The following is a 26,674-nucleotide window of genomic DNA, read 5'->3' on the forward strand; positions in this document are numbered from 1 at the left end:
GTAAAGTTTACAAAGCAGCGTGCACGATGGCCTAAGTGGCTTCTTAAAGACCTACTGGGCACTTGCATGCTTCTTTGTGGAATCAACTCCATAGTCCAATTGTTACTTGTCATTTCGTTTTCCTTCCTTACATGAAGGTATGCTGGGAATCACACACGCTGGTAAATGGTCAGGTAGATTCAGGCAGCATAAAAGAAGCAGCTCTGCCTTGGAGAAATTGCCGAATCTATGATTGGCAGGGATGACTGTTGCCTCCAAAATGTAAAAACAATGAAAACGTATCAAGTGATTAAGATTTATTTTGCTGAAGAAAAAGGCTTTGGCCTATTAAACAGTCATTTTACGTCTGAAAAAGCAAACCTTAGAAACAAGCAAGTGTGAGGTAAGGAAGGACCTTCTTTGGACAGTCTAATGTCACTATACTAGAGGTACACATTTGCTAATATAATTATGGATCAATTAAGAATTATTTTTGTTTTGCAGCAAGGAAAAGATGCTGATTCTGCTGCTTAAGACTTGGGCTGGTATTTTAATGATCTGAGTCAAGTTCATGCTCTGTGACTCTGATTTAGGCCCAGATCCATAAAGGGGCTTAGGTGCTTAAAATGTGACTTCAATGGGATTTATTCACCTGAGTCGTAGAGTGCAATCTCTGGAATTTGACATACTCCTTTACATGCCCATGTTTAAACAACATTCTGCTTTATGCCTAGAACAGCCTTTTTTCCCCCTGAAGAACAGCACAGCTGCTCGCCTGCCTGCCCTGGCCTGCCTTTGCAGCGAGTGTGCCATGGCCGGGGAGCGGGCCTGGCAGCACAGGCGTCCAGCCCCAGCACCGCAGCTCAGGCGCGTAAGCTCCTTATGTAATAGCTGGGGGGAGGCTGAGGTTTTCAGAGCACAAACCAGAGCAGCCAACGTGTCTTGTGTTGTTCAGGGGCCATCCGAAGCAGTGGGCAGATGATGCTGGCAAAAAGGGTGGGCACCCCTTGGTGGGGTTAGATGTCTAGTACAGGTTTTGGGTGCTGGCAAAAAGGGCAGGCACCCCTTGGTGGGGTTAGATGTCTAGCACAGGTTTTGGGGTAGCATTGATGCCAGGCTGGGGTCCAGAGCCACATCCCTATGTTGAGGCCTGGTGCTGGGACCACAGAGCAAGCGCTGCTCCCCTCACCAGCTCCCCCAGCCTTTCATCCTCCTCAGCTGGGCTGTGTCACACAGGACCAGGCCATGGGGCCGACCCATGGATAAAAATAACCCCCAAAGGAACATAATTTTTAACCTGGTCAACTCCCTATGCACCTACACGAGCAGCGGCCCTGACACCACCACCGCGGCTGCCCGCTGGGGCAGGCTTTCTTCTGCCAAGGACAACCTGGGCGGGGGGCGAGCAGGGCCCGCCGAATGCTGCGCCTCCCGCCGGTGCCCCGAGACGGCGAAACCGCTCCTCCCTCAGGACGGGATTTACAGCCGGGGTGCGCTGCGCGGCCCCGAGGGCTGTCGGCCCCTCCGCGGGGGCCGCTCGCGCTGCCCGCCGTTGCAAACGCTGCGGGCCTCAACGCGGGCAGCCCTGGCCCCCGCCGCCACCCCCTCACGGCGACCCCCGGGCGCGCCAGCCACTCCTCCCCCCGCGCTGGCACGGAAGGGAGGAAACCCTAGCGCCCCGCAGGGCGGCCCGCAAAGGGGAGGGGGGCCGGGGCGGGGCCGGCGGCGGGAGGCCGAGTCGCCGCTATAAAAGCGGAGGCGGCAGCGGCAGTTCTGCTTGCCGTGTTCGTTTGTCCGCTGTAGCTGTGTGAGTCTCATCCCTCCCCGGCTGCTAACATGGCGCTCTCCGGTGACCCCCATTTCAAGAAGCTGGTGGAGTGGCACAAGGCGAACTCCCCCAAGCTCGTCCTGCGGCAGCTGTTCGAGGCCGATAAGGATCGCTTCCAGAAGTTAAGGTGAGGCTGGGCAGCCCCCGCCAGCCATCTATCTGTCCCTCCCCTGCGGCTGCTCGGGGCAGCCGCCGCCCCTGCCCTCTCCGGTAACCGCTGCGGCCCGCCGGGCCCTCGGGCTGCCGACATGCCGGGCACTTCCGCGTGCGAGGCCCAGGGCAGTGCGGGGCTGGCTTCCTCCTTCTCCTTCCCACCTTCCCTCCCTCGGATAGGCGCCGCCGGGAGCCGGGGCCTCGCCGCGGCGGGCGGGCGGGCGGGATGCGCCCTCCCGCCGGGGGCCGCGTTGTCCACCGGGGGCGCGGGCAGAGCCCCGCGTCGCCCCCCTCCGCCCCCTCCTGCCCGTACCGGGCCCGGCGCGGGGGGCTTCGCGCACACACGCGGCTTCTCGGCCACCCGCCGCTCCCGCCGGCGTGCGGAGGGGCTGGGGTAGGGCGGCTGAAGCCGCGCCGGGCATATGCGGCCGGGGCCTGCAGCGCCGTGCTCCTGGGAACGTGGGGGACGGGCGGCGGGGGGGCGCTCCTTGGCAGCCCCCGAGGAGGGCGGCCGTGCGCGCTTGTCCTTGACTCAGCCTTGCAGCAGGGTACGTGCCGGGAAGCACAGCGTAGGGCTGCGGCTCGCACAGCGGCATTGTGGGTCCTTCGCTTCTCAGCCTCTCGCACCCTCGTGCTTAGTCATGATAAGCCGCGAGATAAGTCCGCGAGGAGCCACCCGCCCGGTGCCCCTACCTGGCAGCAGTACGGCCCTGCATACGCCTGCCCTGGGGTGGGGGATGTTTGGCAGGTGTAACCCTCCCTTGCCTCATGCCTTCCATGTTACAGAAAATGCATTGCAACATATTTTTCCTAGAGGAGGAAGTAAGAAGTGGGAGCAGTATGATATCGTTCAGTGGTTTCATCCTGTAAAGTGGGGTTGATGTCTTCTGTATGCCGGAGACTGTGCTGAGAAGTTGTGTGGTGACATTGTTGTATTATACCAGCAATCTGAAAAGCCTAATACTACATAGATGCATCCCTGATTTGCGTTTTAAAGTGAGCCTGGGTGATATAGATTTGGTGAGCCTCTGCTCTCGAGTGTTAAGATAAGACTTGTTGCACATATCAAGCTTTTCATTAGCATCTTGAGGGGAAGTGACTTTCCTTTTGAGCTCATTAGTTACTACTTAAAGTTTAGTTAAACATTGCATATGAAGTCCTGCATACCACTAGAGTTAAAATGCCATTTTTATTGATGGAAAAGGTATGCTGTATTTTTGGAGTATTGACTTCATCTGGCTCTTTTAAGAGGACTTCTTATAATGTTAAAGAACCTATATTAATATGACTTTATACAAATCTATTAGCTCTTTTCTAATAGAGCTAGTTCTGGTTGTAAGTTTCCTTATCTCCAGTATATCCCAAGAAACTGAATTTGATAACACTTGGAACAAAGGAAACCTGAAGCAAAATAGCTAGATAACCTCTTGATTATACCTTTTGATTTTCTTTTAGGTTCCTTTCTGAGTGGCTTAAGCAAGTACTCTTATTAGGGATGGCGCTGCATCTTAATCTCATTGGTTGTCACTTTAATATCAATCCAAGCTACATTAACTGTAAAATACACTCTCTCAATCTCAAATAATTTGTACTTAATTGGCCTTGTGAATGTGTAATATACTTGAACTTTTTTGAGTGTTACAGTGTCGTTGTGTAGTTAACCAAAGAGAAGATATTTGACAACTGTTGTTTCATGCAGGCATACTCATCTCTAACATGTTTTTTCCATGCTGAAAGTACTCAGTGTGTCTCCTAGAATGTGTTTTATCAGATTTTTGTAAAATGTTCTGCACCATGGTTATCTGTTTCAAATACCTGTCCAACTTAATGTCATTTTGTGCTGCCTATAAGAACAGGAAAGAGTTGAGGTGTTTTTAAGCTTACTTAATGTATCTTAATCCTTTGTTTTCATTATTTCAGACCTCTTTCCTGATATACTAACACATTCTAGACTACCAGGAGAGCTTTCTCATAGAAAATACAATTGCAGAACTGACAGCCTGGGTTAATTTGACAGATCTGCTTGCATACTTCACATGGATTGCTGTTTTATGAGCCAGATCAGCAGGATGGTGGTAGTTAACATCTGTTGAAATCCTTAGCAGTTTGCAGATTTGGCCACAAGATCCTCTCTGTAGTTAGCACCTTTTTCCTCATGTGAAATTAATCTTTTTGAATACATTTCAGTTAGTTCTGCTAGGTATTATTATAAAGATAATTTACTATCTCTCTTCCTTTAGAAGGAAAAGAGAAACTTACACCCATGTAGAAGTGCTTCCTGATACTGGTTCTGGAGAAATTTCAGACTGGTGTGAATAATTTATAATCTGAGTATTTAATCTCTGAGCCACGAGTATCTATGTAATGTTATTGTAAGAACCTTAGACTCACCGATTCTGTCCTGCAGAATACAGATGGGAGATACTTTCTTCCTTTTGTACTTTTTTGTCCTCTTTGACACCCAAATGTAAGGTCTGGTAGGAACAATGGGTGGTTCATTAGAAAAACTCTACTAGTTTTGAAGGGTTAGAACTGATAGGATGCAGCCAGCATGAAAATCAGCAGATAAGAGATACCTGGATGCTGATTAAGGTACCCTTGATGCAGATGGCTAGAGCAAGATACAAAGCACTAGTATTACACTCCTGCTAGTTGGCTTGTCCATTATGAAGGATCAGAAAGAGCCTCAAATCTAAATGGAAGACATGCTATCAGGGAATCTGTGTAGTAATACATTTAGGGGTTGCATGCAGCTTCTTTAGTTTGTGCTTAGATGGGAGATAAAAATCATTCTGAGCTGCTGCAGGTGACCTTCTGATTAAGGGCTGCATCACTTAAATGTGATGTGGCTTACGTGACAAGGCTCTTGTTCTACCTGGGTAGTGCGGCTGTTTGCTGCACTGCAGAATGGGTAGTGTAGCAGAATGCAGTTGAGCTGCAGGGTTTTGGGCCTCTGTTTAAATAAAAGGTGGATCTCTTGGCTTAAGGGTTTAAGAGGAGATTACATGGCATGCTCTGTGTTCTACCTTGTGTGTGGAAGTTAGATCTGGTAGCCATTGCTTGCTTGTTTTTTTTGCATGAAACGTCTTGGGATGTCATCTTTCTGCAGTTTCTTCAAATGAGTAGTGATTTGAATCCAGCCAGAATTTCATGCGATTCTTTATCCTCTAGGTCTAGTGAGATCGATATTTTTTTAAATTCATATAAGTAAAATAACAGTGAATTGTAGAAGTAAGACATGCTAGCTAAACATAAAGAAAAGATTGTAAGGATTTTATGTTCATGGAGTAGAACACTATATTAAACTATAGCTTAGAGATGTAGTACCCTTAAAATTTTTAAGTGAAGAAATATTAGTATACTAATGGCCTTGCTGTATCATTAGTAAAATGTGTTCAAATCTGAGACTTGTCTGTAAATAGATTGCATCAACTCCCAAATACAAAGACTTGCAGGATTTGTTCGTATTTTTCTTGTGTTGTATCAATAAATAGCAAGTTTGCCAGTGAGAGGTAGCAGTCCTTCCCTTAGCTAGCCATATTCCAGGTATCCATGTGCTTGATAGTCAGGCTTTCAGGATTACTTGTTTGCAGCCCACTGAAGAGAAGAGTGATTAATAGTATTGATACAGTTTTTCCTTACTTGCCTTGTTTTTTCACCTACAGAAGAAACACTCTTCTAAGACTGTGGTTGAAGACAACTCCCTTTCCTTATTTAGTGTCTCTTGTATTTTAAGACCAGAAGAACGACATGTTACTCTGTTTTTCCTCAAGTTAATGAAACCACCCAAATGTCTAGGCCTTGCTGAGTACTACTGTTACTGCAAGTTCAGCTCCATCCTTCCTTTGCAGAATCTTGCCTGCTCTGTTATATCTATTCAGAATATCAGTTATGCCATGGTTTGTCCCACATATGTCTCTGGCATATGGGGTCACTAAAGTAACAGTGCATATTTCTGTGCTTAAATATTGGGAAAGAAAAAGCAGGGGAGATAATTAACAATGCAGAAACATTGAGAGTTTAGATGCATGCAATTTCCTGTGGCTTGTGAGAATAAGATATAAAAGGCCTTCTGTGCTTTTATAGAAGGCCTACTGAATTACTTACAGAACTTTGATTCTTCATTTTAGAGTAAATGTGTACATTTGGCTGTAACTTAGTGCAAAGAAAACATGGGTAGAAACCTGCTGTAAAGAACTAGAGGGACTGTAGAACTTCTCACATAGATACAAGGCTCGTAAATACAAACAGGCTCACGTGACTTCTATTGGACTACCATTTCTGTGTTTCACCTCAGGTATAAACCCAAAAGTGCTTTTATGTTGAAGCATTAGGCTGTAGCTTTCAGATAAGGATTAGTTAGATAATTTGGAGACTTCCACTGAGTCAGCGAGGACAGTGAGACTACACCATGCACAAATGGGGTTTAATTCTGCATAGTAGTTGACAGAATGTTTCTGTACATGAAGTTGTATAGATTTTCAAATCAGGCTTGTTCAAGTCTCCATACAAAAGAATGACTATATTTGTTGAAAGGACCAGTAGGAAGACAGTTTAATTTTTTAGCAGCAAAAGAATGTGCAAGCTTTTTACCTATGATATATTGGTGAAAAGCTAATAATTGCTAGAGAATGCTAGTGGCTCAGTGAAAATAGAAAGTGATTGTCCAACTGTGCATTAAATATACTTCATTGTGTTTGGGCTTTCACAAGCAGAAAGTGTACACTACAGTTTAGCTTGTTGAAAACCATGGTCTTCAATTAAGACAATACACTAGTAAGTAATTTTATGAAACTTGTGTGGCAAATCAGTCCCTTAGGTCACCTTTACTAAGTTAGTACAATTAGGATTCAAATTATTTTGTAATCTGTAGAGTTATCATTGTCTTGCTTAAAACAGTCACTCTTCAGGAATGTGCAACTAAACAACCTGTTTGTTTTGACAGCTTGACTCTGAACTCTGATCATGGGGATATTTTACTGGATTATTCGAAGAACCTTGTTACAGAAGAAGTGATGAAAATGCTGATGGAACTGGTGACTCTTTATTTGGTTTATTAATTCAACATTTTTTGTTGAAAAAAGTTAACTTCTAGCTGCAGCTGATTTTTCTAGCATTGCTCATATACATTTAGCTCTGAACTTGAGACCACCAAAGTTAAAAGGCATCTGTTTACAAGACTTGCACTTGAGCACTGTTCAAAGTCTAGCATTGTCCTTTAGCCCCAAGGTACAAGGCCATTTTTTCAATGTGGAGATCTGTATTTTGTGCACATTGAAAAGATTTCTGTCTGTGTAACAGACCAGGTGGCATATGGCACTGTTATTGAGGCCTGCAATAAAATGAGAGACTCATTTAAAGTTGTAAGAGAAGGTTATGTCTTCTATACCTGCAATTGAAACAATACTTTCTATGTCATGCAGTCTTAGTTTTGAGATCCATTTACAGTTGTATGTATTTTAAGGAAGAAGTTTGTGTCATTAACTTCAACTTAGCATGGTGTTCATATTTATAACCCTTACTCAACTGAACTTTGGTTCAGCCAAAGGCTTAGCCCAGATAGGACACAGATTTTTGAAAAAGTGAAGAACTGTGAAAAATAGCCATAGCAAAATCACTTTTGCTACTCTTCAGTTTTTAAAAAAAAAAAATCTAAGCTGGTACAAAGAATCATTAATGAGTCCTGCAGCAGTATGACGAGATGAAACTGAGTAATTAAGATGGATTCCTTGCATCTTGGTCATTCAGCACATGTTACTGTGTAACGTCTTAAGGAAATAAACAGCTTGCATAAAAATACTTGCTTTAAAACAGGAGAATCCATTTTTAAGCTAGAATCTAGTGGGTCTTTTAATCTAGTGTCATAACTTTTGTTTCACTGTCTTGTGGTAAATGTTCCCACTGCAATATAGCTGGACCTTTGTAGTGCATGTTGACTTCCTACTGTTTTTAAGAGGAATCAATTTTTACATTCTGCAGGCAAAGTCAAGAGGTGTGGAAAGTGCCAGAGAGCGCATGTTCAGTGGAGAGAAGATCAACTTCACTGAGGTGAGGCTATTTCCCCTTCAGTTGTGCCTATATAATTTGGATGTTCATGCATCTGTGTAAGAGAAGTCTTGAGAAAACTTGCTCTAATTGCTACTCTGAAATGCTGAGTGGTTATAATGTTTGCACTACTGACATGAGAAATTCTTACACCTCTGTCAAAAAGACAGAAGAAAATGTGTGTAAATAAAACCATTCAATCTTTCCTTCAATGCGCACCTTTGGTGTTTTAGAGATTTTTGGTTCATCTCTTCCCTCATTTGTATGGAGCAGAGTATTGCATTCCAGGTATCCCTTGTGTGCTTTTGCCAAGCGTCAGTGTTCATAAAGCTTAGTAAACTGCCTAGAAAGTTTTAGTGAGGACTGTGTAAGACTCTCTGGTTTGGTTGTTAATGCAACTTACGTTTGACAGTAGAGACTATAAACCGTCTAGGGAAATTAGCCACCTATTTCAGTAAGAGGATGAGTATCTTCCTCTTTTTGTAGATCTGTATGTTGTAATTACAGTTAAATCTTCACTAAGATATACAGCAAACATACTGTACCTTTTTTTCTGAAATTAAAAATAGAATGAAAACTGGAAATGCAACAGGATGGTGTGACTTATTAGTCTACCTTTAATATTTAAAGCTATGGAGTATGTTTGAGGTAAATTCAGAGAAATCAGTATTTCCTTTGACTTATTGACTGATTTAGCTGTTGCACAAGCTGTTTGCTTAAAATAACACAGTAGTTGGACATTGTATTGATTGTGAATGCTACATGTTTGTAAAAGTGCATAGACAGAAACGGCTGTTCTTCTTTCTGTATTAATGCCTTCAATTCACAGATGTAATTCTAGCTGGTGAAAAAAGGAAGCAGGGAGAGAGAGTGATAAGCTTAAATCTACCTGGTGGATTGTTTTTGCAGATATTGCCTATCACTAGCTTCATGTAACACAAATTATTACAGGGTTAGGCCAACTCTGATTCTGTGGTATGGAGTTACTCTTTGTTGTCTTCATGAGAGGAAACGTAGCAGTTGAAGTGTTCTCAGAAGGACGCAATTTTCACAGAAAGCATTTAAACACAATATTAAACTGTGTGTTTGGCCTCTGCTGCTAGCTCCCTATTTTGCTACTGTCTTGATATGGCAACTTTATGTAGCAATTACCTGCACGATGAGTCTAGAAACATGTTCTTCATTATCAAGCTGTTTCTCATTTACAGTCAGAAGTTGTCTTGGAATTAGATTTGGTTTGTTTAATTTTTTCTGTTTGTATAGAATATTGAATCAAGTTGTGTTGGGTCTGGAATATGAGCACGTGGACAATGTGAAATGGTCGTGAGACCTTAAAACAGGATGCTGTCAAGCAGCATGACTGAATAAACCTAAAGCAATAAGACAGAAGGGAGCTGCTTAATGACAAGAACTGACTTGTTCAGATTTAGAACATTTTTTAGCTATTTATCTTAAATACTTAAGACTTGTCTTTATTTGGTGCTGCAGGCATTGGCTGCATGGTGTGTGCTTATGTGGAAGTTCTTTATAGTGCACCCAAGTGTGTCATTGCCAGGTGTTTGTCCCAGATGAGTTAAAACTTGCAACTTGATATGGCACAAAGGCAGTGCATTACAAGCTAACTTGTATCTGACCATGCATTATGGGACAGTCTTCGTAGCCCACCTGATATGTAGAAAATACTTCTGTTTAACAGTAGACATCAGGTCAAATACGACTACTTCTCTTGATTAAAACAAAGCTTCCCTCAAGCCTGAGAGTGAGAAGTATCTATCAAACAATACCATTCCATGGCTGTGTTGCAAAAAAAAATTGCCTCTGTTCACCCCAAATTTAAGTGGGTACACTTTGATAATTAGCAACTGAAAGAGTGTTTTTGTATTCCAAGTCAGTAACCACAAACTCTTGAATTACCATTTGGTATTTAAATCATAACTTGGCAGTTCATATTGCCTGTGTCTTTGTCTCACAATGCCTCTCATTGTAGCGAGGAACAATGAGGTAGAGCAGACTAGTTTTTTAATTTGGTCTTTAGTATTGACTAACTTCTTCATTCTAGATTAAAGCTGTTAAGCTCCTGAACAGGCAAATAACAGGCTGGATTTCAATTCTTTGAGTTGTGGAGAATTAATATAATATGGTGCATACTAACAGAGTTTTTTCCTCATAACACAACTACCACCTACGTATTTGGTGTGCACTAGTCAGGGAACGTTTACTTGTAGGCAGTGGATACAATAATGTTGCTATTGTAATCCTTTTTTGTCAAATGCTTAAATACTTATTTGTCTCTTCCTCTATGAAATGGACTACTCAGGATAACTGAGAAAATGCCAGAGAAAATAACTTTGTTATTTTCTATTTCACTATTTCATTAGTGAAATTTCATTAATTGTCATTAATAGGAAACAACTTCATCCTTGTATACCTGAAGCTTGCTGAAGTAATTAAGATCACTGAGTACTGCATATTGCTGAATTTTGAACCTCAATAATTAAATGCTTTTCAAGGGATTTTGAGCTTTCTTTTCACAGTGAAGTAATAAGCTATTTGTTTACTTTGCATATTACATGCTTTTGTAAGCCATCTGCACTGATTATGTGAAGTGAGAGGATGATTTAGGTAACTGGTAATGTGTGTGTGTATACACATACACACACGAACTACTGCTCTACCAATTCCAGTTAATCTAAATGATTATTAAGTCTTGAAGATTGTACTACCTTCTGGATGAGACACTTGAGGCCTCTGGGTATAATTTGGAAATAGCTTCATCAATTTTTTTCCCTTCTTGTTTCAGAATCGAGCTGTGCTTCATATTGCTCTGAGAAATCGTTCCAATGTGCCAATACTTGTAGATGGGAAGGATGTTGTTCCGGAAGTAAACAGAGTGTTGGACAAAATGAAACACTTTTGTCAGGTATGAAGTACCACTATAGCTTATTTTTCATATATTTGTTCTGTACCCAGCCAGGTTTCTATATGTGTATTGTGAAGCATTGATTCTAGGCTGGTTCACATGAATTATTGTGCCCTTCTCTGAGGTTTGTAATAGTACTGGTGCAAGTGTGGAGTTGGAGCTTTTTTTAGTATGATTCAGTCTTCTCTCTCTGTTCCCAAGTGGATTTTTCTTTAAGATATTCTCTAGCTCTTGCTCTTTTAGCAATAATCTTGCGTTTACTTCAGGAGTCTTGTAAATCATTAAGTACCATTCAAATATTGCCTTATTTCTTGCTAGTTTTTCAACTACTTGACTCTATCAAGTAGAAGCTGCCTCTTAAAATTTTTGTAAAATCAGGAGAGGTAGAAGCTCCCAGCTCACTTGCAATTTGATTATGCTCTACAGTAGCGCAGTTAACCATTATCTTCAAATATCATTAATTGTTCTTTGTTTCTATAAGTCTTTAAAATGTAGGTGTCTGTCAGATGAGTTGAGGAAATGCTCTGAAGAACTTCACAGAGATTCTAATAAAGTCAGATTTATGTGCGATAAAACTAATCAGTAAAAGCTCACCAAATAGTTTTAGTGCACTTTAAACATGGCTGTGAGGACCTGGACTTGCTTGATTGCTATTGTAAGTGTCATCCAGGTGGTAGTGGCCAGTATCACTGCCAACTCATACTTGTTAACCTATACAAAATGAGCCTGGATTATGTCCAGCTCCTAATGGATAAATGCCAAAACCACAATAACTGACACTAATTGGTCTGAACTAGTTTATTCAGGTAATGTAAGAAGTGAATGGCCACAGAAATTCAATGATTTGTTTTTCACTGTAGAGTTTTTAGCTGATTAAGATTTTTGGTAGTGAAAAACAAGAGTTTTCACTGGTGCTACCCTCTTTATTGCTAGATGGTTTCAATCATCAGAGCCTGTGAATATTACTTTCTATGCAGATGTGTCTTCCCTGCAAAATAAAAATCATGTTAAGCAGTTCCTTTGGAAAGATTAACAAAGGATGTTTATTTGAGTTAACTCACTTAGGTGGGATTTTAAAACAATGGCCACATCACCTACTGGCTGCGGGAATGGTGTATACTAGAAGTGAATTTTCCTTTTGGAAAAACAAAAAGCTTTAACTTAAACATCTGTAGGGAAGAAGAGCACCTATCAGCACAACTTTGTAGAAAAACTGCTTTAGAATTGTAGAATGTATGTAGAAATGTACACAATTAGTTTTTGTGACTGGAACAAAATTCAACACAGTGTTTTGATATTACTCAATGATTGTAATTTTGTCAGAACTCTCAGGAACTGTTAAAACAACAAGACTAGAGCAGAAATCTATGTGCTGTTAAGGTGAAGCCCAGAAATAAATCTTAATACAAAACATATGTCAAATAGAAAAGCATTTTGAATGTTTGGTTTGCCAATAAATATATATCTCTATGGCTTTATACATATTTTAATGGCTTCCAGTTTAGTTAGTGAAGGTACTTCTAATTAAAGATACTTATAGAACTCCTTCAGGTTTAAGTATTTGTCACAAATAGTTTAATGCCCAAATTTTTTTCCTTTTTAGCTTGAAATATCTGGTCTTTAACAACATTGTTGTAAATGCTATAGCAGCCCACACAGAAGGGGAGTTTGATCTTGCAATGTGTTTTTAGATATGTCCATTAGACTTCTAATGCTTAATGAAGTGTCATCTTAGACACAACCAAATGTCTAGCTAAGAAGGTAGCTTTGAGTGTAGGCTTTAAAGTCTAGAAGCTTGAAAGTTGTCTTTGGAGACCTTCTACAACAATGCCTTAAAACACAGCATATTTCCAGTGTTAGAATCACTAACTTTAGTGTAAGTATAAAATAGTCATTGCTATTTTTTTTTCCCCACAGAGAGTCCGTAGTGGTGAATGGAAAGGCTACACTGGAAAGGCAATCACTGATGTTGTCAATATTGGGATTGGTGGCTCTGACTTGGTAAGCTCCTGACTTCTATACATCTTCTACATCTTTTTCTGTGTGTACATGCTTGCAATTAAGATAAAAATCTAATCGTTGCTTCTATCCAGGGCCCTCTGATGGTAACTGAAGCCCTGAAACCATATTCCAAGGGAGGTCCTCGTGTTTGGTTTGTATCCAACATTGATGGTACTCATATAGCCAAAACCCTGGCTGAGCTTAAACCAGACACTACGCTCTTCATCATTGCGTCAAAGGTATGTCTAATACAAGCACGGGGGTGTGACGTTCTCTGACTGTAAAGGATTCAGTCAGAATAGAGATCTGTCCACAGGAAGAACTAGTTCAGGGACTTCTAAGGTGGACTGTTTCTAAAAAGGCCTGTTGTAGTTCATCCTAAACTTGCAGTACAAGCCTGTGTTGCTACTGAAATACTTAAGTATCCATAAGTCAAATGCTGAAAATTACTTAAGCTAAAGAAGTAAGACACATGAGCAATGTCATGTTGTCTATGGCTTATTTCTCAGTCAACACAAGCTGAAGCTTTATTCGCAAAAGTTTATTTTACTGTACTTCTCTGTGGGTGGAATATAGGGTCCTATGTAGTTATTTGAAATTCAAGATCTTGTCTCATTCTGTACTTCTATTTAAGGTTGCTTTTGGTCCTTTATCTTAAGTATGGTATTACTGTTAACAGTGTTCTCTGTTTCGCATTAATGAATTGCATGTAGTTTGGGAATCTTCATTCTGTGTTAGGGTAGTAACAAAATATCTTTACGTAAATAACTTAAATGCTGAGTTCTTTGAGCACTATACTTTGAGCTTCTTTACTTACAAAAAGGTAAAGATAGTATGTTGGTAGTTTATAAGATGGCACTTACTTCCAAATACAGACTTAATAGCTGCCTTTTTTAAGTCTTGCTTTGCTAATAACTTATTCTGTAGACATAATTGCTAGCTGCCATCTTCCTTTTGAGGAATGCTTCTGTCTTAGAGGAAACTGATGAAGACAAACTTCATAGTTATGTAACTTGGGTTGCCTTCATTTGTAAAGCACAGTAGAAACTTTTTGCTCTTGAAGACAGAATCTGCAGCAAATGAACATGTGTGTAATGCTGGTCATGCTCTACAGTGGTGCTCATTATCTTATCTTGGCAATATTGCAGCTGAGCAACAACTTCTGGAGTAACAAGGAAATTTCACAAAGTAATATTAATGGTCACTTTGAATAATTGAGTTCAAGGATCACGGTTCAAAGGCTTAGAAGACTGCCAAATTGAAAGAGTAACTTCCATTTCTGTTTGCCAGACTGTAGTTAGATAATTGGATATATTTGGAAGGGGATGAATGGCATTTTTTGTTTTCCATAACAGGCTTGTGTTTTGTAATGAAATATTTCTGGAGATGGATGAGAGTAGGTTGAATCTAGTGTTCATCCTTAAAGCTAAATTTTGATGGCTGAGTAAATCAGAATGGTTGTAGATATTTGCAAAACTGCATGACTGAACTTCTGTGCACACTTCATGAAGCAGGAAAACATTTTCCTCTAATCAGCAAAACAAAATTATGGTAAGAGTCTTAGCAGAAATGAATGTTCCTATATGAAAAATTAGGAATTGGAGAAGAGGAGGACAATCCAGCTAGGTTATCCTGTTTTGATGCTCAGTTAGTTCTTATTAGTTGAATGGTAAAACTTCATATTTAGTAAAAGACTAAAGTAGAAAATCTTAGTCTTAAGATTTTGCATACCATTTTCAGGGAGGGAAGGTAAGAAATGGGGAAATAATTACTCCAGTTCCAGGTATATGCTAGTTGAAAACTAGATAGGTAAATCTAGCAACACTAATCTTAACTGGATTGATGAGCTTGCTTTTTTCTGAAATCTGGCAGCAGCTGTCTGTTATGAATTTTTTAGAATCTCTGCTCTGATTATCTGGAATATATGATGTTTAGCAGCCTGAATTTAAGTACAATGTTTTCATACTTCCTTGTTTTGTGATGTGCAGACTTTCACCACCCAAGAAACTATCACCAACGCAGAAACGGCTAAAGAGTGGTTCTTACATGCTGCTCATGATGTAAGTCTAATATATTTAGGTTACATAACAGAATGCAACAGCTTTTCGTTGTGCAGCTTCTCCCTGGTCATTCTATGTGCTTTGGAGCAGAGCCAATAGCTACCCAAACATAAGCTGTATAGCTCAGCAAATGCTGTACATGTAACATTTCAATTCTAGTTAGTTAGTGGTAGGCTGTTATGTCCAATCAAAGTGGTAAAACCACTAGTTTTTCATTATAAATGGTTGTCATGCATTATTCCCCAAAATCCTGCCTGTTAAGTAATATTGTAGCATTTACCTTAGAGCTGGCTAATAATTTGGTGAAACTACTGTCATGGAAATCCAAGAATAGGGTGTTTATGTGGCATTACCTTCCAATTCTTGGCAAATCTTTAAAAGCTAGACATGAAGCTGTGCCTGGAGTGATATACTGACACTTCTGTGGCAGATGGCTGTGCTACGAATAGAAACCTTGTATTTGGCTCATTCTCTCCTATTTCTAACATTTAAAAGGAAAAAGCAGATACTGCCTGCTCAGGTTAAGATGGTGTTTATCCTGTTCCGGTCAGGGTAGCTGTACTTAGTTTGAAAGCTGGGCTTAAATTCCTTGTTACACTACTGTTGCAGATAGCTCATCTTTGTTCGCCAGAATGCTTATTGAAAGACCAAATTCTAAATCTGGAGCTTGATGTATCAGTTGTGCCAGTTGTCTTGAACTTTTGTTAGTGTTGTTAGTGTTGTTCTGAACTGATAACATACACTTAAGGAAACAGTGTGCTGCCCTAAGTAGTGACTGCTTCCAGAGGACTTAATGAGAATATTATCAGAATATTACCTTCAGACAGTTATGCTGCCAAATCCCATGTTGAATGTGAATGACTTAAAGTTGATAACACAAAAATAATTTGATAGTCAACAGTATTTTGTTTGAGTGTAAATGGTAACAGATCAGCTTTGACCAGAAAGCAAAATAATTAGCATTCTAGATCTAACAATCTCTTTATTTTTATTAAGCCTTCAGCTGTGGCCAAGCATTTTGTTGCCTTGTCTACCAATGGTGTAAGTATAATGAATCAATTTTATTTTTTCTGTGTACCTTTAAGATAGCCTCATTTTAAAATCCAATAAGGAAGCCTATCTTTTAAGACACTATTACTTGAATACCAATAGTTAACCTTTCTCTTGAAAGGAAACGTATTTTCTTCTGCTGAAAATAATTGAAACCCTTCCAAATTAACAAACTGTAGCAAGATTGGACCTTCGTTATAGGTTTGTGCTTTTTCTGCTAGAGCTTTAAATCTGAAATCAAGATCTTATACTTGGAATGACTGTCTGGTTATTAATGAATGTTACCTGTAATTGGTTAAGCATGTGTGCATGCAGTTATGTGAACAAATGCTACTCTTCTAGACTCCTCAAGTGCGTGCTGAAGTGATGCAGGTAGCTTGTGTGAATAATCTGTGGCATATGATGAGCATAATGTACCCTGATGTGGTGTTTCGTGCAAAAGTATGAATTAGAAAGACCAATAGCAACTAGAAAAGGACTCTGCATTAATTGAGAGGCTGTCACATACTGTGGTGTGAAGTTCCTTTGTTCCATTCTGGTTCTGTTAAACGTAAACTGAATGTCAGTCCAACTCATATTGCCACTTAGGCTGATCAGAAAATGAGTGTATGTCATTGATTTGCTTTTATCTGAGACTGCTGAATAGTGATAGTGATCTCTGGAAATGAAGGTATACTTTTTTCTGATGGATGTTATGTATTTTTAAAATAGAGGATGTAATTGGGGAATTGTGTATTTTATAGGTACCCAACTTGTGGTTTTTATTTGCTAGACATAAAGCTTTTTAAGAATATTGGTTTTATTTACAGTGTTCTTGCATGCTTTTTTATTCTAGCCTAAAGTTAAAGACTTTGGAATTGACCCAGAGAACATGTTTGAGTTTTGGGATGTAAGTAGATGTGTCATGTTGTGTGGTAGGTGTTAACTGTCAGAATAATCTAACTTGCTTCAAAAAAAATATTAACTAGATGTCAGGAAACTGCCAAACCCCCTAAATTATAGCAGTTGTATTCTCTGTACTGAAACATCTGAAGACTTGTAACTAAAGGCAAATTGAAAATGTGTCAGGCAAGCAAAACAATCTTGTCTCTTGGCCATTCCATTAAAATCCTGCAGAAGAAAAGCCTTCTATATTCTTGGCTGTCTGATCAGCTGTTGGGTAACAGGAGATACAAGTCTTAGCTTATTCCTCTATGTAAGTAGTTATTATAAGCTGTGACATTTGACTGTTGGGGTCTACTGTATATAATCTGGGCCTGTAAAGGTCAAACACCAGAAACAGGAGCCTAATTTGATACTTTCTAGCAGATGCATATTTTAAGTATACTGCCCTTATACTTAATCAGAAAGAGGTTGGTTGGACTCATTGACTATGTGCCTGACAAACTAGATTTTAAAGCTGCTGTTTAGAAATTATCTAGAGCATTATCTTTCCCCAGACTGTTGTAATCTTGCTGAAGCAGGCTTTACCTATAGAGGAGTGATACTAGGAAAACAGTTAATACAAGCTGCAAATCTAGTATTTGGATGTGAATTGGAATCATTAAGGGGTCTGCTTCAACAGATACATAAACAGGACTAGTGGGATAACTTTAAAGTCTCAAAATATCCATAATTAAGGATTCATTAACGTAGCCCCCTAAGGTGCAGGTTCCCTTGACCATGCCATATAACGAATTATCACCAGAAAGAATATTGATTTTGCTGAAAATAGTTTAAACACATTGTTGCTATTTCCTAATAATTTGAATAAGTTTGAATTTATAAGCCTTGCATGTTTCTTGTCTAAACCTATCTCTTGTTTTCAGTGGGTTGGTGGCCGCTACTCCCTCTGGTCTGCCATTGGTCTCTCCATTGCCCTGCATATTGGTAGGTATTCCTATGATGTAACAATGCCAAGAATTAATCTGTTTGCTTCAGGAATATAACTATGGAATGCATTAACAGTAGTGGATCGTGGATCAGATTTGGGGCAAATATTTTACCCAACCTACTCCAACTAGTTGGATGCTTGTGCTAAAAATCGATCTGTAATGCAATGGAAATGTTGAGATTTTAGTACTATAAACGTAGTTTTGGGAATTAACCATACTTAGCTTCAAATAGTTGAATTGTATCTCTTTAGTCCCTTGTATAGCCATGGCTTTACATAAATCAGGCACTTGTGTCTGTGTTGAAAATTAGACCTCACAACTGACATTCCTGAACTATTTAAGAGTAGGGTATTTAGTTTCTGTGAGTACATAAGCACTAAACAGCAAAATCTGATGTCTTCAGTCCTTTATGATATATTTAGCATTGGTAACTACTTCCTTCTCCCATTACTTCCTTTTGTCCCCAGTTCTTCTTGGCCATAGGGCCTAGATACAGGGATGCTGTTTCTACCTGCAGTTGATTGTGGAGCAAAGACCCTCGAAATTGATCCCCACCTACTTGTATTGTTACAGGATAGCATTGACACTTCTGATGCAGGTCCCAAATGCAGGTGGAGAGCACACAGTGAATGTCAGAGTTCTAAGAACTGCTGTTCCTTGGTGAGCAGGCTGTTCACCAGCCTTGCATTTGTTGCCTCATGACTTCTTCCAGATATTTAAAGTCTGAAACCATAATGTCATTTATTTTTCTAACTAAAAGCTGAAATTTGCTTAGACTGAGATTACAAGAAAAACACTGGTTTTGGTGGTTTTGGAATGATATGAATAGGAGTTGTCATGTATAGAAAAACCTATGTGATCAGCAAAATAAACTTCAGTGAGGCACTTACTGTTTTGTCTGCAATAAAGTGATCATCTCTGCTGTCAGACAGATCTGGTGCTGACTGCTGACATGTCAGTCTATCTGCAATTCTTGCTTTTACATCCTTCATCTCCCAAAGCTGGCTTCTGACCAGAGGCAGAGCTGCTGCTTTGATTGCTGAACACTTCACCACCACCTCAATTTTTCTGTGTAAGAATCTGGATTTCTGGCTTTGCAGGGAAGCATGGTATTAGTTAAACCAATCATTAGTGAAAATGAATAGGGATTTAAATACTCTAATTATAGAGCAAAGAAAAATCAGGTGAATTGCTAAGAGGACAGGGAAGTGGGGGGAACCTTTGTCTTTGAGAAGACCTTATTACAGTTGTTTCTCCTCAGACCAATGGAGAAATCCCTGCAGTAGTAGCCTTGCCCTGTTTTTTGGAGGGATGTCTCTCCCACTGTGGCAAAGTGACTACATGTTCATACTTGCTGAAAACTATGTAGCCTTTAACACAGCCTGGTTTTAAAGCCTCTGTCTTACTTCCAGTTGCTCTTTCTGCCTGAATGGGGATTTTGGGCAAAGGTTTTTGAAGTGCGTTACATGAAGTTGGGCTTGCTCTGAAGTCCAGGCTGTAATCATAACTAAATATATCTGGCTTATGGGATGCAAATTTATGGAGAAGTCAAAGTGCCACTTTAAACTCTATTAGTAGTTGCAAGCCTTGTTGCATAAAAGGAATCTCAACTGTTTTATGATTGTCTCTACAAGAAAAATCAAGTTTGAGTTGTAATAGTAAATACAAACTAACTTTTTTCTCATGTTAGGTTTTGACAACTTTGAGAGCCTGCTTGCAGGAGCCCACTGGATGGTGAGTGTGGGATGCCTATTTCAGATTTGCTCCTCTTAACAGAGTTCTTAGTAAGATAACTGAAGGCAGGTTGGTTTCTAGAGTTCAGCTCCCTATGTCCTCTCAATGTTTCTAAAATGACTGCTTGGGAAGCTCTCCAGCTCTCCCTGGATTGAAACAGTAAAAATAGTTAAAGAGTTGGGAGGGATGACGATTGCTTCATCAAAAGTGTAATTCTTTTCCTTTGTGTGACATAGGATAATCACTTCCACACTGCCCCACTGGAGAAGAACATGCCTGTTCTGCTGGCCATGTTAGGGGTCTGGTATATAAACTGCTATGGATGTGAAACCCATGCCCTTCTGCCCTATGACCAATACATGCACCGCTTTGCTGCCTACTTCCAGCAGGTAAGGCTCACACAGAGTAAATATTTCAAGAGGCAAATATGAAGATATGCTTCTGTCCTGGTTCTAGAACCTGAATGCGTGTTTTTAGATTAAAATTGCAGTCACTTAAATTCATGTAATCAAGGGCCCAGAGAGACTGTTGCCAAGATTGATAGCAGCTTATTTAGTCAGTTAATTTAAGAGATTTTTTTCCCTTGGACCTCCATTATCTTGGTGTCCATAAATTAAGCAGATATATTCCTGATACTTATGAAATTTCCATAAATGAGCAGCACTCATAGTTGAAGTATGTCTGGAAACTTCTACTGATACTGAGTGGTTCTGCAAGAGAGGTGATTCTGCCCTTCCCTTCTTTCAGGGTGATATGGAATCTAATGGTAAATACATTACCAAGAAAGGCTCTCGTGTGGACTACAGTACTGGCCCTATTGTGTGGGGAGAGCCTGGCACCAACGGGCAGCATGCTTTTTACCAGCTCATTCATCAAGGTAAACTGAAACTATTCAATACCTTGTTTAGGAATTAAATTCTGAATGGCTACAAAGCTGGAAGAGTCTGAAGAATTGACACTGCTTTAGGGGTTGGGCTCTTTTCTAACCTAGCATCACGTTACTATAGTGCTTTAAATTAGTGGCTTTAGAAGGCTACAAGATGAGGGTTTTAACTCTACAGTAAGGTGTGACAACTAAAGGTGAAACTACTGAGCTGTATTGTTACTTCCCACTGCTGTTAATAAAAAAAGGCTTTTTTAAAAAAAGCTTTTTAAAGTGGCTGAGTCTTCCAATAACTCTGAAAATGTGGTGAGAATTGAAGATATTCTAAGATTTTCCTGTTGCAGGGTTAACATAGCTTTTTCTTATAGGAACTCGCATGATTCCCTGTGACTTTCTGATCCCAGTCCAGACCCAGCATCCAATCAGAAGTGGCTTGCATCACAAGGTAACAAGTTCTTTGCCAGGGCATCCATATTTTCTTATGGCTGAAGGCATTGAACCTTACTCAGTATTGCAGTGTGTGAAACTTCTAAATACCCTTTTGAAACTATACACATAGGCTCCGTGAATATTCACAATAGGTTTGAAAATATCTAAATGATAATTCCATATTATATGTAATACAGTGGTATTTTTGTTCTTGAAGAAAATGCAGCCACAGTTCTTGAGGCAGATCAATGGTGTGGCCTGTTGGCCTACAGAGGCTGGAAAGAGTTGAGTAGTTAAGTATTTGGAGAGAAAATTCTTTGTAGGAATTGTAAGGAATGTAATTCTTGCAGAGTAGGAAGAAGCAAATTCTCAGATCTGACGAAAACTTTAAGAGGTGCTGTTATGAGTCTTGAACCCTAGGACAAAATTTACTGAGTATGCTAGCATGGCTAGGGTGATAGCCTTTACACATAGATATTTTTTAACCAGTTCAATATTTTTAGTTTAATGTATCAGCTAGCTAAGGATTTTCAGTGAATTATGTCTAACAATTTTAAGTTCCATAGGTGGAAACATGTCCAGGTCTACTACTTACTGCATACTTCAGAAAAAGATGTTTTCTCACTAAATTTCAATCTTGTCCTGATTTCAGATTAAAAGTGCTATTAAATTTTGTAATAATTTTTTGTTGAGTTAACACCAAGGACAGGTGAAAGTTTTAGAAGATGACTTTGCAAAAGAAGGAGAGAAAAGGTTTCATTTGACTGTAGATATAGGAAGAGTTTTACTTCAGTGTGATGGGTAGGACAAAACCACACGTGAATTTGCAGACTAACATTAGGCAGGGAATAGAAAACTAAACACTTCTACTGTATTGGTAGGGATTGGTATATGGTATGCTGTGAGGATTTTCCTTGATATAGATTAAGTATATCTTGGTTACCTTTGACCAGTCTTTGCACCTGGCTTTCGATGCATATGGTGCAGCATAGGATAAAAGTATAGACAATAACAGGTGAAAAGGGGGGTGTGAAATCATGGCTCTTTAGTTCTTACTGGGAGGCTTGCTGTCAGTTTCAGCAGGGGCAGGATTCTTCAAAACAGTTCTGGTTGTCTTTGGATACATGCACTATTAAAATAGTAATCAAGCCTCCTGGCACTCTGAGGTAAAAAGCAATAGTGGGCATTATACAGTTTGAAGCTACTGCACATTCTACTGCCATAGTCTTAAAAACAAGAGTTGTAAGTCTAAACTAGGTCTTGGTCTAGAGTCAATCACTGTTTCAGTTAAGGAAACAGTAGCTTGTGTTGATGGTTTTATTTCTACCTGCTAGATCCTTTTGGCCAACTTCCTTGCTCAGACTGAGGCCTTGATGAAAGGAAAGACTGCTGATGAAGCTCGTAAGGAGCTTCAAGCAGCAGGACTGAGTGGAGATGCTCTGGAGAAACTTCTTCCCCATAAGGTAAACAGGCTTGGGCAATTGACAGCTTTCCTCTAGTTAGATGCTGTGGTGAAAGCATTGTGTTGGTCTGCTTGATGAAGTTTGCTGATGAGGCAGTGCCCTCCGGTGACTGTCAAGTGCTACTGTCTTGACAGCCATGAAGGTTGTCTTATAGATTCTACCTTGTCAGGTCTAGTGGAGCAGTCTAGGAATGGCACTCCTAAAGCATGCTGATCTGGAAGTCTTCTGAGGCATTTCAGAAAAGATTAGTTTATTGCTGCCCCGGGATACTGATTCATATTTTATCTGTTCATGTAGCCCATAGTAGCCAGTAATAGTGCTTGGAGATAATGTTTTGGCATTGTTTGTAATGAAATATGAAAATGATACTATTTTCTGACTGAAGTTGTTAGCCTTTAAAGCTTTCAGGATTTGTATTTGCTGCTAATACAAATCATCCAATGTGGGCTATAAGGAAAATAGAAACTTCCAGTTTCTGATGCGAGTTTTAAAGCATGGTAGGTGACAATGTAACTCTTCTTTTGAAAGGTCTTTGAGGGAAATCGCCCAACCAATTCCATTGTGTTTACAAAACTCAACCCATTCACTCTGGGAGCCATCATTGGTAAGTAAATAAATCTTTCATCTGTGAATGTGTGTTAAGACTCTATCAGAAAGTTCATGGATAAATTTCTTTTATTCTGCTTATAGCCATGTATGAGCACAAGATATTTGTTCAAGGAGTTGTCTGGGATATCAACAGTTATGACCAGTGGGGGTAAGTATCTTTTGATCTGTTTCTTGTGTACTTACAGACTGTGGTGTTCCTTAATCTGTCATGACATAGAGAAAAGGCAATGGAAAAAATGTGTGTTATAATTAAATTATTACAGGATAGTTTCAACTGAAAACAGATTTTTCTGGGGACAAGTCACCATGTATCCTTGTTCAGCTATGCATAATAGCTGACTTGTAGATAGAACTTCAGCTAACGACCTTTGTTTTATTTTGATTTTTAAAAAAATACTATGAATGCAGAAAGGAGGCACAGTAATAATGCATAAAATAGTCAAGCAGGCTGAACTCATGCTCTGAGAATTAGAAAGGGAAAATAATTTCCCTTCTAGGAGGGAAAAAATAATTATTTTACCTGTAGAAACATTTAGTAGGCAGTTTGAATGACATCTGTTAAGTAAGTCTGACCACCTCTTAATTTTCCTGTACTGGAGATACAAGAACATTCTTGCCAGATGTCTTCATATATAGGAGCTCTGGGTCTAATGCGGGCTGCACCTGTGACCAAGGTCTGTGGTAGAGCTCCATGTGGCGAACAGCAGCTTCACAAGGAGTTTGTCACTTAAAAATGGAAGACTTAATCAGGAGCTAATCAGATTCTTTTAATCAGTAGTAATATTAACTGTACAACATACTATATGAAGACTTATGCAGGAAAAAGTGTGATTGGGAAATGAGTAAGACTTTTCAGATGAAACCTGCCTATGCTGTGAGGGGTTATTTGGAAGAGAAAGTTTGCTCTACAGGCTTAGAATAGCAGTTAACACTAAGCTGTCTTCTTAAAGACTGAAGGAAGGTCTGTCTTTGTATACATTTTCTTAGACCTATGTTACCAGAGTAAATTCTTTAACTAAAAAATAGTAGTAGAAACTGAAAATGGAAGACTAATAAAAGCCAATGTCTGCCATAAACTCTGAAGTCAGGCATGGGATTAGGAGTAAGTATGGATTTTACTGCAACACATCAAATTCTGGAATGGCATCCAAACCTGTGGAATGTTGGGATGCTGTAGAACCAGCCTTTTCTTGCAGCTGTTGGAATATCCTAGATTCTTACCCTGTCTGTGGCTGTAATTCCTGGATAACATGCTGTAGAGTTGGGGAGGGCTTCCAGGCCTCCAGTTCAGCTGTTGTTTATTGTCTTGGTGTTACAAATAAGTGTTCTGAGGGATGTTCATGTTCAACAGTGAGCAGTAGCAAGCTGAATATGTTCTACATTGGGGCGGGCTGCATAATACAAACAAGTACTGAAGGGGAAAAGGCTTTGCTTAACTTTTGAAACAAAACTTTCTCTTTTTAGACATACTGTAATTCGAGAGATGTCCAGCTAAATAGCTGTGACAACTGCAGTTGTTTATGAACGGCACTGGGTTGAATAATATTAACTTCATTAGTAATTTGTAAAGGGAAAAACATTCATCAATGTTCACTGTAAAGTTAGTTTTTACTGGTACCTATTTTTAGTATCAGTGGCTTATAGTAAATCCTGTAAATTGTTAGCGCTAATGATGTTTTTCTTCTTTCTCCTGCTTTTATAAATGCAGAGTTGAGCTTGGAAAACAACTTGCCAAGAAAATTGAGCCTGAACTGGAGTCAGATGCTCCAGTGACATCTCATGATAGCTCAACAAATGGGCTTATCAATTTCATCAAAAAACACAGAGCCTGAAATGAAAGATTTGGAGGACACCGACAATCTAATCACCGAATACCCAAATCTGTTGTAGTTGTGCTTTTTTTAGCCACTTCTAACAAAAATAGCACTTTACAGATGTAGCTTCTTCACTTGTTGCAGTAATCTTGTTGCGTCAAGTGTTGCAAATGAAAAATAGTTTTGTGAAACCCAGATATTGTATAGTTGCTTTCTATTTTTGTGGCTGTTAATCTGTAAAGTGCAGCTGGTATGTTCCTCAGTTCTTATCCCTCAACTTCCTTAAAGATGATCACATACTGATACTAGAAAATAAAATGTATGATGGATGAGTAAAATTTCTTCTTCGGTATCTTTAAAGTGCAGACCTAGTAACATTTGCCTCAATGACTCTGTAAGGTCCTCTGCAACCAAGTAAACTGAATGCTTTTTTGGACTGGTTCTGCTGTAAGCTGGAAACTAGAATGTGTTCAAAGAATGTAATCTGCAGCTGTAGATTTTTCATACTGCATGCTTTGATGCATTTGAGCAAGATACAATTTTTTTTTAATGCTACTGTGAAAAGGAAAGTTTACTAATGTTTGGTAAAAGATCTCTTGATTCCTCCATAAGCTATGGAAGCCCCATGTAGACAGCTATCCAAAAAGGAAGAAAGTTCCTGGAATGACAGTGATATCTTTATTTTCCAGTTTTCAAGAATTCGTAAAGCATAAACTTGGTATCACTTGCAGAAGAAATGTATTTTTGATATTCTCCAGAGGCAGTTTCTCTCACTCTTAAATCAGCATCACTGCTGCAACAAGAAGAATTAATAGAGAACAACTTATCTATTTGAAAGCAAGTTGCTTATATCCTCTCTCATTCCCTGCCACTGTTAACCCCTCTCTGTTAGCAGACTGGCATGCTGTGGCTATTGTTCTGTAACACCTTAAATAAAGGTAAGACACAAGCTTTGCAAGGAAAAATGAGATGTTAACTGTGGTTCTCATGCCCTGAAGGCTTCACGACAAATGCTACTGTGGCTTCCAAGTCTGAGCTTGTAACTCAGTGCATGTTTGCTGCACAGATTCATTGGCAGGATCAAAAGCTTGATCTTGCTCATGGTGGCACACTAACAACTCTAGTGCTTGACAATCTGGCTCCATGGATTTGAGTTAAATTCAGACTACATATAGTGCTTAGATGCTTTGCTTCTGATCAGCTTTATAAAGCAAATTCTCCATGTAAAACATGGTCACAAAAAGAACCCGCTAGAGGGAAGCATCATACTTTCATATGAGGTTTTAAACCTTTCGTCCAGAAAAGCATGTACTAAAGCACAACTTCATCCTATGTCTCTGACATAGATGTGAAGTGAGAACTCTGTGTGGATGCCTGCCATGATTTGAATCGTGCAGCCCCTTGTTTTGTCTCAGTGCTATTCTTTCACCTTTTGCCTGTGCCACTTTTGGAAATTAGACCCCAGTAACTTTTCTTGGAGAAGATAGGAAGCAATATGTATTCTCTAACTGCTTGGTTATTCTCAAACTTTGGTATTGTTTCCAAGACCTATTTTTTTTCTTGCAGAGTGTTTAATGATGTGAAATAGAGCATACCTGATATCAGCCATTTTTGCTACTGCCTTTAACTCAAAACACAAAGATGAACAGCAACGCAGAAAGACCAAGGCACTGTTTCTGTGTAATGACACAATACTGTAGTGGGGTTTTTAGACCTGGTCCTCAGCACTTTTAAAAAAAAAAAAAACACCACACCCAAAAACCTTAATGTTCACTTTGGAAGCATTTCAGCATTTCCATGGGGAGAAAAGCACACCAGGCTGCGTCTGACCT

General features: G+C 39.7%; 1 protein-coding gene across 1 annotated transcript; it reads left to right on the top strand.

Moving 5' to 3' along the window:
• The first annotated feature begins 1,694 nt into the window (after positions 1-1,694).
• GPI (glucose-6-phosphate isomerase) lies at positions 1,695-25,180 on the top strand. The gene is made up of 18 exons (XM_064459570.1): positions 1,695-1,934; positions 6,906-6,996; positions 7,940-8,008; positions 10,806-10,925; positions 12,843-12,926; positions 13,019-13,165; positions 14,915-14,986; positions 15,983-16,027; positions 16,872-16,925; positions 17,845-17,905; positions 19,601-19,644; positions 19,881-20,033; positions 20,392-20,521; positions 20,896-20,972; positions 22,291-22,419; positions 22,948-23,023; positions 23,110-23,176; positions 24,737-25,180. The coding sequence occupies exons 1-18, from the start codon at positions 1,816-1,818 to the stop codon at positions 24,858-24,860; spliced, it is 1,662 nt and encodes a 553-aa protein (XP_064315640.1). The 5' UTR covers positions 1,695-1,815; the 3' UTR covers positions 24,861-25,180.
• The last annotated feature ends 1,494 nt before the right edge of the window (positions 25,181-26,674 follow it).

Source organism: Phalacrocorax carbo, chromosome 8 (assembly GCF_963921805.1).
Source record: "Phalacrocorax carbo chromosome 8, bPhaCar2.1, whole genome shotgun sequence".
In the NCBI taxonomy this organism is placed as follows: Eukaryota; Metazoa; Chordata; class Aves; order Suliformes; family Phalacrocoracidae; genus Phalacrocorax; species Phalacrocorax carbo.

What these genes read in the sequence shown, in the direction of transcription:
- GPI (XM_064459570.1), top strand. Translation starts at nt 1,816, where the DNA reads ATGGCGCTCTCCGGTGACCCCCATTTCAAGAAGCTGGTGGAGTGGCAC. An exon ending in CTCCATTGCCCTGCATATTG is followed by an intron (nt 17,906 to 19,600) that starts GTAGGTATTCCT and finishes TTCTCATGTTAG; the next exon opens with GTTTTGACAACTTTGAGAGC. An exon ending in AACAGTTATGACCAGTGGGG is followed by an intron (nt 23,177 to 24,736) that starts GTAAGTATCTTT and finishes TTATAAATGCAG; the next exon opens with AGTTGAGCTTGGAAAACAAC.